Raw genomic sequence first — 14,016 nt, forward strand, 5'->3', positions numbered from 1 at the left:
GAAAGAGCTCGCGCCAAGAGGAACAGCTGAGATTTCAGAAACTGCAAAGGATGCCCCTAAGGCTGAGGAAACCTTCGATAAATCTCAGGTGCTGGTTGCGCGGGGGTGTTTTGAGCTCCTGTTTCAGTTGCTGCCGCTGCTGCTGCTTCCTTTTCTTCCTTGCTCCTGAAATCACTGCAATTTGTAGCACGTGGCCTCATTTGGCGCCCTTTTTTTTGTCGATCCTTCTCTGCTGTGTGTGGCAGACAAATTATTTAAAGAGCAACGACACGAAAGACACGAAAGAACAAAGTTTGAAAGAGTTGCTGAAAGCGGAGATTGATCCGGGTATTGAATTACACATATCGGTGGCGGCTTCTTCTTCGCTTGCTACACAATGTTGCACCCACACGAGGGTTTGGCCACCGGAAGGAGGCCTGTTGCGGGGCTTCGCAGGAAGCTTGTGGATAGATGGGATATCTGCATACCAGAGAGCAAAACACAGACAGCAGAGAGGAGAGTGCAGACTCGAGCAAGAGGCAAGCGAGTAGTGGCCGTGAGGCATGAGGCATGTGGCATGTGGCAGCTATATGCAGCCTTAGGCCCAAACACGGTTATAATTGGCCCAAGGCTGCAACAATTTATCAACGCCGATTGCCATTTGTGTTGACAACTAACACAGAGTGGCCGGACACCGATGGCCAGACGCTGTCCAGCGATCTGTAGTTTTGTGGCATGAAGCGTGTTGATTTCGCACTTTACAACTTGTAAAACCCAAAGGCAGAGCCTGCCACACCGTAACTGCAACTGCCAACTGCTGCTCGCTGGCTCTATGATTATTATTTAGTTAATAATCAAGCAACGAGAGAGGAGCCAGCAATTGTCGTTGGTGACTGCCACTGAATGCTGATAGCTGCCGCTACTAATTGTGCACGAAAAGCTGCGGCAGCACCAGCAGAATTTATTACATTTCAATTATGTATATGGGCAGAATGTTGCCACAACCAATTGGCAGCGCATAAATCATTGCTGCTGCAAGTCTTTCTGTCAAATTAGCAAGCCAGCCAGCAACATGCCCCATTAGCTGTGGCCAGCAACAGCAGCAGCAGCAGCAACTACTACGACTATTTGTGGCAGAGCCAGTTCTTCCGTCTAATCATTTTGCTACACCTTAAGTGGGATGTTCCAAGCTTCAGGCAACTCCCTTTCCCATGAGCCCTGCAGCAATGCGTGTGGTCCTCTGGCTGCAGCTGCAGCTGCTGCTGCTGCTGCTGCTGCCCCCAACCTCACTAAGTTGCAACTTTTCGTCGCATAAATCGTGTGAAATATCGCATTTCGCGCATTTTCGCTGCGTGTTAACGAGTGTCACATAGTCCGCAGGAGAGAAGCAGGAGTCTGCAGGGCAGGAGAGACAAACGTTTGCTGGTGTACTCTGTGGCAAGTGCTTGGTGGGTTTTTGCTGCTGCTGCTGTGACTCTGTTGTCTGTTGTCTGTTGTCTGCTCTATGCATTTGCATATTGACAGCGCGGTGTGATAATGCTGTTGACATTGATATAGCCTCCAAAAGTCTATAGCCAGCCAGCCTGTAGACTGTTGTGGCGACTCGCGGGTTGCGACTATTGTTGCTGGTTTGCTGCTGGCTGCAACGCCCACAAAACAATTGACAGTCGACAACATGCGGCAACAAAAACAAGCCTCGGCCTGAGCTTGAGCCAGAGCCTCTGCAGAATCTGATAAAGCTGCGGCTGTTGCGCATGCGCATGTTGCACGCCTACAAAATCATGTTGCATGTCAGTTGTGCGAGCGTTTTTACCTCAAAATATGTGTGTACTACACACAGGCAACAGGCCAAGCAGGCAACAGTGTGTGGCAGGGCCGGACAGGGCTGGGCACCTCATTTACAATTCTGCGGCCAACTATTTGCTTTTCAAGGCCGCCTTCAGGCTACTCCACTTGTGGGGGGCATCGGGAAATATCGAATTTCCAGCGCAAAAAGATTTTTCCAAGGCAACTTCTGCTGGCTGCTGGCTGCTGCTGTTGGGGCGGCAATTGATTCTTAAATAAAAACGCTGACAACTTACATGCCGCATGCAGCAAGCACAACATGTTGCTCCGCGTTGACAAATTGGCGGCATGTTGCATATAGAAGAAGTCCAAACCCAAACCCAATCCACAATCCACAATCCGCCTGTGCATCGGTCCACAGATCCCCAACAGATTGCAACGGAAATTGGAAATTACCGCGAAAATAACAGCAACAAAAAAATCAGAGCAAACGCCCACCAAAAAAAGCACGAGAAGAGGAAGAGGAAGAGGCAGACAAGGAGGAAGAGAAAGAAGAATGTAATCCCCAATCGAAGCTGCAAGTCGATCGATGCTCGTGGCAGGAGGGCAGATTGTGGTGCAACTTTACTCCTCGCTGCTGCCGGGGCCGGTGCCGGTGCTTGCAACCCAACTAATAATCGCATAATACACGTTCCAGGCTAATGATTAACCTTGCATCATTATCGCTCCAAGATCTCTCTACCCCCGCTCCCCTGCTGCTCTTTTTTTTTAACGTTTTTGCTGCCCCAACGAAAATTAGCTGCTGTTTCTGCAGAAGCTCTTCCGAAAGGAGGGGGCGTGCAGGCCGGGCAGGACTCTCTACAAAGCATCCTGCACTTTTACTCTTTGCTTCCATTCAAGATCTTGCAAGCCACCGGTTGGGGCATGGTGTGTAGTGGGGGGTAGACGGTGGTAGGATGATGCCCCCAAGGCAAGCGATGCCTGCAATCTGGCTTTATTTTATGCGCAGAGCGCGCTTAAAAATGCAGTCAACGTCGTCGTCGTCGTCGTCGTCGTCGTCTCCTCCCTGGATGGGGCGCAGACGGAGACAGGAACCTGCCGCTTAGGCGAATGCCTCACGGGCCCCAAAAAGGCAAACGGCCCGACAACAGCGGCACTGGCAGTGGCAGTGGCAGCAACAAATGGCATTAAAAGTGAGAGAATTAAGTTAACGAATGTGTTGATACCCTTGTGGCAGAGTTTGATTGCAAGTTTCTACATAACGGACAGCTGGCTTTGCTTTCATGGGTAAAGAACATTCTTAGATGACTCGAATTGTGTGGATATATACAGCTTTTGATGAAGATTTCCATAGGAAAACTAATTCCAGGCGGAAGCTATAAGAAAAACTGTGAAAGTGCATGCCCGTCCATGGGAATATCACCAAAATGTACTCGTATTTAAGAAGAAATTGAAGAAAATAACAACAGAAAAGTTACTTTTGCGAGCGATCAGTCAGGGAATATGCACCAGCAATTGTTGTTGCATTGCCAAACGACTGTGACTACCCATCGCACTCCCAGAGCAAGGGTATCAGCCAGCAAGAGCGAGTGTGAGAGGGGTAAGAATTCACTGCATCCTCCCACTTTTTGCTGCTGCCTCAAGATGCGGCCTATTATGTAGTTGTTGCCGCTGTGTTGCTCCTCTGCTGCTGCTGCGGCTGCGGCTGCTGTTGTTCCCCAATCATTAAATGCGTTTTTCATACAGGAGTTTTGTTTTTTTATGCGGGAGTTTTGAGGCGGCGGCGACTGCCGCTGCGCGATTGCTGATTTATGAAGCAGCAAATGAGTTGCGCGAACATCGAACAAGGAGAAACAAGAGCAAGAACAAGGCATTGGCATACACAGACAACACAGCATACACAAGAGGAATGAATGAATGTATATCAAATAAGTATACACCCACACTTCCGGCTGTAAATTGAATTGAGGGCGTGGCACACGATGCGAGAGGAGGGAGCCAGAGGGATGGCTGTGCTGGTCAAGGAATGTTGCACCCCATGTAGCCTGACTGAAAACGTAATTATGCGCATGTTGCGCTCCACGTTTTGTGGCCAAACATCAAAGTGGCACACAGACGAGAGAAGACGGCAGAGAGAAGACACTGACGACAAATCGTTGAAAGTTACAGTTTAAGTTGCAGCAGCAGCAGCAGCAGCAGCGACAGCAGCAACAGTTTGCTGCCAATCACCGCAGTCAACCAACAGCCAGCCAGCCAGCCAGCAACCAGAAGCTGCAGATAATCAGAATTCCAGCCAGATTTTCACCTGTTGCCGCTGCTTGCTGTGTGCTGCTGTTGCCTTCTCTTGACATGTGCCGCACATGCCGCGCGGCCATTTGTCTGCAGCACTTTAATGATGCGCCACCACTGTCGACTCTCGACTCTCGACTCTCGACTCTCGACTCTCCACTCTCCACTGTCGACTGGCATCTAACTGCAACTCACTGAGAGTCACCGTTGCAATCACGTGCAACATCTATGCGCATAGTTTAGCATTTAGTATTTCACATTTACAATTTATGGGAACTGGGGATGGTCGGCTACTACCACCCCGGACCTAGGTCCGGGTTCTCCGAATGCCTTGCCCTTACGATGTCCGGCAAAACATTGCAAATTTCCATGTTGAATATCAATTGGTTATAAGTAGATGTGTGATGGGCAGCTGCGGCCCAGTTTAGTAGTCCACCAGAATGCCACAACGAGCGTGATGCAAGCTCTGAAGAAGAGCGGACCCGATCCGAATCACAAGCTGGAGCTGGCGTGGCTGAATAATACGCTCTTTACGATCCTCCATGGGTTGTGGCAGAGTTTCATTTCTGCTGTTTCCGGCAGCGCTGGTGCTGACCATCATAGGGATATCCGGCGGCGCACATCGCCTGTGGGCACATAGCACCTTCAGGGCGAACAATGCGATGGCACACATCCCGTGTGGGGTTGGGGCGACAAGGATCAGCCGCAGGAGGATGTGGACAGCACCACCATTACGCACAGGCGCAAGGAAACTGCAGACGACAGTTGAATTTCACTGGAAAATTATCCCTAAATCGAAAAGTACATTTTAAATAAATTCTAAAATAAATTAGAACAGTTCTAGAATTAGAACTGGGAAATTTTCAGCACACTCTTTTGGGTTCTACATTTAGAGGTTTACCCTCTGTGCTTTGACTTGCATTTGAAATGCAATTTGCACAGCAATGGGCGGCTACAATATCAAACAGGTGTGTTCCCAGCGATCCGCAGGGAAAATGGCAAACAAATCTAACAAATTGACTTCTGGCCTCCCCCCTTCGATTCGTACTTGTCACTGGGAAAATTTGCATTTTCGATTCGGCAAAGGAAAAGGCAAAAAAAAAGCAAAATAAAGGCGAAGGTGCCAGCCAGCCAGCTAGCACACAGCGGGGGCTCAGCGGCCCCACACAATGAGCCAGAGAGAGAGAGAGTCCAGGCAGAGACCTCGCCTTAACTAGAAACTGTAGTTTGTGTGTGTGTCTTTTTTTTATAGAGAATTTATGGCCAAGTGGCATTTGAGAAATGCCCCAGCCACAGCCACACTAATTAGTTTGTATCGCCACAGAGAGAGGGGCAGGGCAGGGATTGATGCTGCAGGCAGTGGCATAATTTAGGTAGCAAATTCCTTGGCCACAACCTAGAGAACGCCCCCACACAGAAAACCGCAACGAAAAGAGGCAACTGCGGTTGATTTCCTGGAAAGAGTTCATAGCTTTGGGCCATGCTAATATCTCAAGATGCAGAGACCGAGAGAGACCGCGAGGAGACCCTTCCTGGAAGATCACTAAATAACCCGAGGGAAAGCCAATGCCTCATCAAACACATTTGCATAATTGGACAGGGGAGAGAGACAGCCGAAGAGAGTGCAAGAATAGTTGGCGCTGAAACAACATTTCAGTTTTTGATTAAAAGATTTCAATTTTAAGAACTGAAAGCTGAAATCAAAACCGAATGCAGCCAGAAAGAAAGCAGCGGGGGCGTCGTCAACGCCTGGCCATCCGAATGGATCCGGAACTGAAGCGGAAGCTGCTGCCCTTTCATGTGCGTGCCTTGGGTGTGGTGGAAAGGAGTCTGGGGTGAGCTACAGATATCCATAGAGCATAAAACCCACTGCTAATGGAGTTTTATCTCGGCCTATCCCAAAAAGTTCCCCCTTGGCCTATGAGGCGCAGCTGCTGCGACCCGATGTGGAGAACACAATGACGTGAGACGGAGCAGCAGCCACCCACCACACTGATGATCTCTAATCTAACATTTCTCTAGGGATCTGGAGACCTTCATCAATTTGGTCAAGTGTGCCTTTGGCACGGGCTGCCTGGCCATGCCACGAGCCTTCTACAATGCCGGTTGGGCTGTGGGTTTGCTTGCCACCGTTCTGATTGGCTTCATTGTGGTGTATGCGATGCATGTGCTGGTGGGTACAGGCAGGGAAGCCTCTCTTTAACCTTTCTCTTAACTCAGTTCCGTGTCTCCCAGTTGAATGACATTCAGCGTTTGTGTAGACGCCATCGAATGGCTGTGCTTAGCTACAGGGAGACCATGGAATTGGCACTGCTGGATGGACCCACATGGCTGAAATCCATGAGCCAACCACTGGGGTTAGTTCAATGAATCCTGCAGCATTTATTCATATTTAAAACTCAATTCTTCAGCTACTTGGTGGACATATTGATGTGTGCCTATCATTTCGGCGTGGACTGTGTTTACATTGTTTTTATAGCCAAAAATCTCAAATTTCTGGGGGATCTCTATCTACATTCCTTGGATCTGCGGCTGTATATGGCACTGCTAACCCTCCCACTGATGCTCACGTTTCTTGTGCGAAATCTCAAGTATTTGTTGCCATTTACTGTCATCTCTAATATCCTCATAGTCGGCAGTGGGTGTTGGATTAGCTCTGCAATATCTATTTCCCTTAATTGTTATGTTACACTTTCCCCTTAGGCTTTGGCATCATTGTGTGTTACCTTTTGGAGGATTTGCCCAGCTTGAAGCAACTGCAGGCCACACAGCACTGGACGCAGTTTCCTTTATTCTTTGGCACTGTGCTGTTTGCCATTGAGTCTCTGGGTGTTGTAGGATCATCTTTGGAAGATACAGTTCTATGCCCAATTAATTTGTGTGTTTGTTTTCCCTCCAGATCTTGGCTCTGCAACGCAGCATGCGTCATCCAGAGAACTTTCTGGGCTGCTGTGGTGTGCTCAATCGTGCCATGATCTTTGTGATTCTCTTCTATGCGGTGTTTGGATTCTTTGGCTACTGGCATTATGGCACTGAGACGGCCAATTCCATACTGCACAATCTGCCAGCAAATGAAATGTGAGCTGGAGAGACATAGATACAGTTTCCTCATGCCTTTCTCCCTTTGTTCCATAGCCTCCCACAGTGTGTAATGGGAATGTTTGCCCTGGCCATGTTCTTCAGCTACGCCTTGCAGGGCTACGTCACCGTGGACATCATTTGGCGGGGCTACATGCAGCCCAGACTGGAGGAGAATGTTGCCTCTGGCCGAGCCGTGGAGTATCTGGTGCGCTGTGCCCTCGTCATTGCCTCTGTGCTGGTGGCCATTGGCTATCCGGACTTTGGTCTGTTGCTCTCCTTTGTGGGCTCCTTCTGCCTCGCCCAATTGGGTCTCATCCTTCCGGGCATCGTGAACATGTGTGTGCTGTACAGCAAGGGCTATGGCTATGGCAGGATCCTGCTCTGGCGTTCCCTGTTCTTCCTGGTGCTGGGTTTCTGTGGCGGCATCACTGGCACTGTGATTTCGCTGAGGGAACTCAATGAAGGGTATCCCAAAGTGAGGTGACAATGTAGCAGCATATCATTTTTTATTCATCATAACACATTGTTTTGTTACTCTACAAAATAAACTATAAATTTCATTTTTGTACCATCAAATGGCAGACAGGTAGAGGATGTTTTTGGTGTATATTTCTGTTGATTTTTGTTGGTATAATATTCTAATTGCAGTGGCTACAATCCCTATGAGAATCGCAATGTGGAAGTGCCAATATCGTAAGTAATCCTCGCACTCTCCATGGCAGTTTAATAAACATCATTTCTGCTTCTCCCAACAGCAATGTGGGCGCCTTTGTGTCCTTGCTAAAGTGTGTCATTGGCACGGGTATCCTGGCGCTGCCGCTGGCCTTTGCCTACACGGGTTGGCTCAATGGCTCAATACTGCTTATTCTGATTACAGTATTGCTCATCCATGGCATCACTTTACTGGTGAGTAAACCCACAGCAAAACTCTACAATCCCTCTGCACTGTTGCTCCTTTTGCAGATCATTTGCATGGTGGAATCCGCACGACGGCAGCAGCAGGGTTACTGCAACTTTCCCGACACCATGGAATATGCCTTCAATCAGGGCCCGAAGTGGTGTCGTTATTGTGCCAAGGCTTCGGGCTATCTCGTGGACGGTGTCCTGGCCTTCTCCCACTATGGCGTTTGTGTGGTTTACATCGTTTTTGTGTCGGTGAATATCAAACAGCTGTCGGACTACTATATCAAGTTGATCGACCTGTGGATCTTCATTGTGTTTGTGGGTTTGCTCTCCATACCGCTGTTTCTCATACGCCATCTCAAGTATTTGGTGCCCTTCAATCTGGCCGCCAATATTGTGATGTATCTGGGCTTTGTGCTGATCTTTTACTATCTGTTCCAGAACCTGCCACACATCTCGGAGCGTGATGCATTCAGGGAGCCCTCGAAGCTGCCGCTCTTCTTTGGCATTGCTCTGTTCTCCGTGAGCTCTGTGGGAGTGGTGAGTGGAGCACCAAAGAGATCCTTGATACGGCAACGAACTAATCACCTTTCAATCTCTAATCAATAGATGCTCGCCATTGAGTCCAAGATGGAACATCCGGAGAAGTACATTAGCTGGTTTGGTGTCCTCAATTTGGCCTCTGTTGTGGTCGTCATTTCGTATCTGGTCTTTGCCATCATGGGGTACTGGCGCTACGGGGCGACGGTGCAAGGCAGTGTCACCCTCGATTTGCCCAATAATGAAATGTGAGTGCTCATCGCGACACAATCTCATGGCCCTAGTAATCCCCGATAGTCCCGCGCAGGTATCCAAGGCATTCATCAGCATGGCCGTCTTCCTCACCTATCCCCTCTCTGGCTATGTGACCGTGGACATCATTATCAATCATTATCTGAACCGGAACCAGCAGCTGAAGCATCCGCATGGCGTCGAGTACATTGTGCGGCTGTGCTTTGTCCTCGTGTGCACCGTCAATGCGGTGGCATTCCCCAATTTGGGGCCACTGCTCGCACTCGTTGGGGCATTCACCATCTCGCTGCTGAACCTCATCTTTCCGGCCTGCATTGACTTGTGCCTCAACTATCAGGCGCCCTACACCTACGGCCGACTGCGCTGGAAGCTCATCAAGAATATTGTGATCATCATCGTTGGCTCTGTGATCCTGGTGTATGGCTGCATCCTGGCCATCATGGACATGATCAAGGAGTATGGCGGCATCAAGTAGAGAATGATTAAAGAGTTTGAGCTGCCTTCGACTTGTAACACATTCATCGGTGGCTGTAGGCTGTAGGCTGTAGGCTGTAGTCTGCGGCGCCATTCGCCATGTTAAAGGTCAAGTGCAACACTCCACCCACTGGGCACAGGGCAGTGGGCAGGCAGACAGAAGGCTGCTCTTGTGTCTGCAGGTGTCACAAGGGGGCAGCCACAGACCATTATCGATGACGTTGTTGCATTGGCATTGGCATCGGCATCGGCATTGGTCCGGTAATTCCCTCATTAGGTGGCCAAAGAGTCTGGAAGCTGGACGTCTGGGCAGCCTGGGCAGTGCCCGGCATGTGGCATGGGGCTTGTGGCATGTGGCATGCAACCTGCTCTCGCTCGAAGAGCCTGTTTTGTGGCACTCGTCAGCCCACTTAACGATGTGCTCCGGAATTTATGCCGATATGGTAATGCATCTGTACGCTGGGACTTGCCTCGGAGTCGTCTCCGGCCCACTGCCTGCTGCCTGCCTGCCTCATTATGCCATTGATGGACTGCAGTTGAGCATTTGTTGGATTGCGTAATTTATTGTTTTGGGTCTTTTGGCTTGATAAACTGGTGTTTGCCGATCGGCTGCCCCCATGGCACTGCAACGTTTCGGATTCCCGATGCCACTCTGACCAAAAACGGTCAACGAGGTCTTGTTTGCCTGTCTGCCAGTCATTTGTGTGTTGCATTTTTTGCCAACGCCTCCCGACAAATCTCACTTTCCGCCAATGTCCGCGTACAAATCCGCCGGGGGATTGTGTCCATCGGTGTGGCATCTACTCGTATCTGTGGCACTCCAACGTTTATGGCTCTAATTAGCTACGCAGGCAGCATGCAAAGCAAAGCCAAAGCAAAAGCAAATCGAAGCCAAAAGAAAAGCTGATTCAATCTCTGACTCTGCTGGAAGCTTTTGGCCTAATGATTTCCACTGAATTGTGTGTGTGCTGGGCCAGCCCATGGAACGCATCGAATCCCTCCCAGCAGCTGGAAGTTGCCTGCGTGAAGTTCAAGAGGTTAAGCAGCAGAAGAGTGAGAGCGCGTTCTGCGTATGCAACTGCAACGGCGACTGTGATTGCAACAAAAGTGCAACAAATCATCTCCCGTAGCTCCCCACACCCAGCCACAGCTACAGCTACAGCTCCAGAGAGAGGAAGGGGGAGAGGAAGAGCGCTGCCTCGTCTCGAGGCCAACCAATTTGTGTTCCGTTGCTTTGCCGTTTGTATAAATCAATTGGCAATGAGACGATGCGATGCCGATGCCGATGCCTTCTACTTATTCTTGGAGACGCGACAACCCGCTGTGCGGTGTCTATTGGCATGGCCATCCTATAAATCGCTGCGCCCTCTGCACCATCTCCCGGTCTCTAATGCGTTATTGGTGTGTGTGTTTTGGAATATGATTTTTCCACTTGTTTCGAGTGTAGCTCGAGTGCGAGGTGTGCCTGTGCCTATGTGCCGGAGTGTACGTGATTGGTCTATAAATTATTTGGTTTATTGCAGCCCAAAGGGTACTGCAACGCCACCTCCGCCCCCGTTTTGCTGCGACACTGATGGATTACTCACGCTGCCCAGCTCCTTATCAGCCACTCCCTCGCCCGTCCTCTAAATATTTGCTTCCTTTTCGATATATTACGTACTTGAGCGTGTTTCTGATGTATTTGCCTCGCGACTTTACTTTCAATTTCGTTTTCAATTTTCAGATCAACAGCAACAGCAAGCAACGCCTCGGAATTTGAGTTCGATTTTTGTTAAAATATTTGCACAACTTAAGGGTCAGTGGAATGACAACACAACGAGCGGAAGGGAGGGAATGATGACAGGCAGGGGCACCACCGATAAAGGCCTTGACCTGTGGATCACCCACCAGACAGAAGTACGAGCGAGGTGTGTCGATCATTTCAGTATTTAATTCTACCTTAATTCATGGTTTTCTTCTACATTTCAGCCATGAATGAATGAAAACCCAAAATCCTTCTATCTATGACACAAATGCCAGCCAAATACCAAGTGGCTGCAACATTAAAGTGCAACAAGCATTGAACAACAGTAATAATATCAGCGGCATTAATATTAATTAAATAAACGTTAATTCAGCGCATTAATGCGTAATAAATAATGCTCTTTTGAGGCAGGAAAAATTAATGCATAAAACGCTACTTATCGCTGCCCGATTGGCACGATGCATCGATGGAGCGATGCCGCCGCCATGCCATGCCTTGCCATGCCACGCCACGACACGACACGACACGCCACGCACTTATCTGTGTCAACACAGAGAGCTGCAGCACATGGACGGGGCCCAAGCCTGACAAACGCATTGTCAATAGCCTATAGATCCGCCTCTGGTCTGCATTGAAGTTGGAGCTGAGTCGGAGTCAGAGTTTGGAATCGTTTGTCGTTGGTTGGTTGGTTGGTTGGTTGCTTGGTTGGTTGGCGCGTTGCAATTACATGTCTGTGACAAGAATTTTAAATGAAAATCGCTGCGTAGTGCACTGGACAAATGATTCAAACTTTCGCATTACGTGTGGAAAATGTTTAAAACTCTGCAGAGAGCCGCACAGAGCCACAGACTAGTCGGATTCAATCTCAATGGAGGCAGGCGCCATGCTCCATGCAGCGGCCAAGCTGTGTGTCCGAGTACGAGTACGAGTCGGAGTCGGAGTCGTAGTCGTAGTCCGTGCTTTTTGTGCGCTTTGCATGCCCAAGGAGCGGAGGAGCCGTGCCTCTGGCGACGCGACGCATGAAATTAGAAAGGCATTATTGCAAATCTCTCGCTTTATTTATCAGCAATTTGTCAGCAAGTGTGCTGTGTGCGGCACGGATTAAAGTGGCAGGCCGCCCCATGCCCCATGCCCCATGCCCCATGCCCGATGCTTGCCTCTCGTCTGTTTGCCTTTCTAATGCAATGCAATCGACACGGGCTGCATCTACGCACAAATTACTCGAGAAATCAAGCACTCCAGCAGCTGTACAACAGGGAGCGTACTGTACCTCTCCTCTCTCTGTCTCTGTCTCTGTGTCTGTCTCTGTGGGTCAAGTGCATTCGTTAATGAACTCTGAGGGTAACCAACGACCCACGCCACTGGAGCCGCCAGCTGATTTATGGCCCATGCTGAGCTGCCGCAGCATTAGAACTATTCAGAGGATAGTAGACTAAAGTGAAGTATAGCCCTTTTGCCAGTTAACAAATAACATCAACTTATTAAATAAAGTTTCAATCCAGGCGCACGGACAGACTGCTGCGGAGGAACACAGCTACCGTGCTGGGACGAGGACTGCGAATTGCGAACTGCAAGAGGGGGCACCAGAGAGCGAGGACGGGACAGTTGGAGGCTGCAGGCGCAGCCACAATAAATCATCACATCGAAGGAAGTCCAATGGTAGTGGCGGTGGTGGTGGCGGAGAGCCGTGTGCCAGTGTGGCAGTGTGGCAGGGGCAGACGTGTACGAGTAACTGCGGCCAAGTTATGTGGCTTCATTGTGGACAGAATGAACGCTTTTAAGCAGACAATTGCAGCCTGGGGCGCAGCCACAACAGGTAGGCGATGAAGGAAGGAGAAGCCACCGTCCATGGACTGAACACTCTCCCTCTCTTTCTCTCTCTCTCTCTCTCTGTCTCTCTATAGAGCAACGCACCCTCCCACTACCCCTGGCTATTGTTTGCTGCCGTTCCTCCAACTCGACTGGAGCTTGCCACAGATTTTCGTAGGCCGCACTGCGGACATAAATCATTTGGGCCTGCTGCTGCTGCTGCTGCCCCTGCTGGCTCCTGCTGCCGTTGCTGCTGTTGCTCCCCAGCGCCTCCTGCAACTTGCAACTTGCTGCAATATGAGTTAATTTCTAGAGCCCGGATCTGGTAAGGAGTTTTTGCGTATTTGTCAACTGCAAATTACAACGTTTTTTCTTATATATTTCCCACACAAAATGTGTGTCCAGCAATGGACACCACTCCGCTCCCCTCGATTGGACACTGGACACTGGACACCGGACTGTGTACGTATCGCTTGTGGGGCGACACAATATGTGGGTGGATGTGGCATATTTATGGCTCGACTGGCATTATAAATTTTCTATTAACCAGCCCCCTAGGCTCGTTGAGATTTGCATTGAATGCAGGCAGTGTCTGTGTCTGTCTGCCTCTCTGCCTGTCTGTCTGTTCTGTTGATAGCGCATTATCTGTTTAAGGCTTTAATTTTATTTTTGTGTTGCCAAAAATGTACGCAAAATAAGTGAGCAAGCAGCGCCTTCTATGGGTTATGGGAGTCACAGTAACAGTCAGAGACAGAGTCCCTGGCACAGCCACAGCTACGGGCTTGGGGTTCGCTTTTTGCATGCAATTGACTTGAATGTGGAAAAGTGGATGGGATGGCTGCTGGGTCCGATGCTGCATCTCATTGAACCCCGACAAATTGGTCATAATTTTAAGCAACTAATCCCAATAAACATGGCCCAAACATTGTGCCACTGACATTAAGCTGCCAGCTCTATGGGCGACTCGACTGGACGGGACTGGACCGTGGACGGTGGACGGTGGACGGTGGACTGAACTGCCTCTTCAGTGCTTTCGGGTACTGCCACGACTTACGGTCTCCAAGTAAGCCAAGTAAGTAGCCAACTAATAAAATGCCATTTATCTGTGCATCGATCAGCAGGCCAGTGAATCTGCCACTGCCACAAGCCGGGGCACAGGT

At 49.6% G+C, this 14,016-nt stretch overlaps 2 protein-coding genes and 1 long non-coding RNA gene across 3 annotated transcripts; all 3 read left to right on the forward strand.

Annotated features, from left to right (window-relative positions):
- The first annotated feature begins 5,760 nt into the window (after positions 1-5,760).
- On the forward strand, positions 5,761-7,620 carry LOC117587107 (proton-coupled amino acid transporter-like protein CG1139). The gene is made up of 8 exons (XM_034277601.1): positions 5,761-5,888; positions 5,960-6,016; positions 6,076-6,226; positions 6,289-6,410; positions 6,465-6,691; positions 6,757-6,887; positions 6,953-7,131; positions 7,189-7,620. Exons 1-8 carry the CDS (start codon positions 5,764-5,766, stop codon positions 7,616-7,618), a joined length of 1,422 nt encoding a protein of 473 aa, XP_034133492.1. The 5' UTR covers positions 5,761-5,763; the 3' UTR covers positions 7,619-7,620.
- A 55-nt stretch (positions 7,621-7,675) lies between these two features.
- Positions 7,676-9,304, forward strand: LOC117587156 (glutamate transporter polyphemus). Its single transcript, XM_034277662.1, has 6 exons — positions 7,676-7,720; positions 7,783-7,827; positions 7,890-8,040; positions 8,098-8,577; positions 8,647-8,825; positions 8,875-9,304. Exons 1-6 carry the CDS (start codon positions 7,710-7,712, stop codon positions 9,302-9,304), a joined length of 1,296 nt encoding a protein of 431 aa, XP_034133553.1. The 5' UTR covers positions 7,676-7,709.
- Positions 9,305-9,379: 75 nt separating this feature from the next.
- LOC117587472 lies at positions 9,380-13,366 on the forward strand. The gene is made up of 5 exons (XR_004574063.1): positions 9,380-11,210; positions 11,272-12,484; positions 12,550-12,863; positions 12,952-13,181; positions 13,262-13,366. It is a non-coding gene; the product is annotated as an uncharacterized LOC117587472 (long non-coding RNA).
- Positions 13,367-14,016: the final 650 nt, after the last annotated feature.

Source organism: Drosophila guanche, unplaced genomic scaffold, assembly GCF_900245975.1.
Source record: "Drosophila guanche unplaced genomic scaffold, DGUA_6, whole genome shotgun sequence".
In the NCBI taxonomy this organism is placed as follows: Eukaryota; Metazoa; Arthropoda; class Insecta; order Diptera; family Drosophilidae; genus Drosophila; species Drosophila guanche.

Coding starts and splice junctions, on each gene's coding strand:
- LOC117587107 (XM_034277601.1), top strand. CDS start 5,764: ATGCAGCCAGAAAGAAAGCAGCGGGGGCGTCGTCAACGCCTGGCCATC. Junction 6,411..6,464: donor TCCATGAGCCAACCACTGGG/GTTAGTTCAATG, acceptor TCAATTCTTCAG/CTACTTGGTGGACATATTGA. Junction 7,132..7,188: donor AATCTGCCAGCAAATGAAAT/GTGAGCTGGAGA, acceptor TTTGTTCCATAG/CCTCCCACAGTGTGTAATGG.
- LOC117587156 (XM_034277662.1), top strand. Junction 7,828..7,889: donor AATGTGGAAGTGCCAATATC/GTAAGTAATCCT, acceptor TTCTCCCAACAG/CAATGTGGGCGCCTTTGTGT. Junction 8,041..8,097: donor TCCATGGCATCACTTTACTG/GTGAGTAAACCC, acceptor CTCCTTTTGCAG/ATCATTTGCATGGTGGAATC.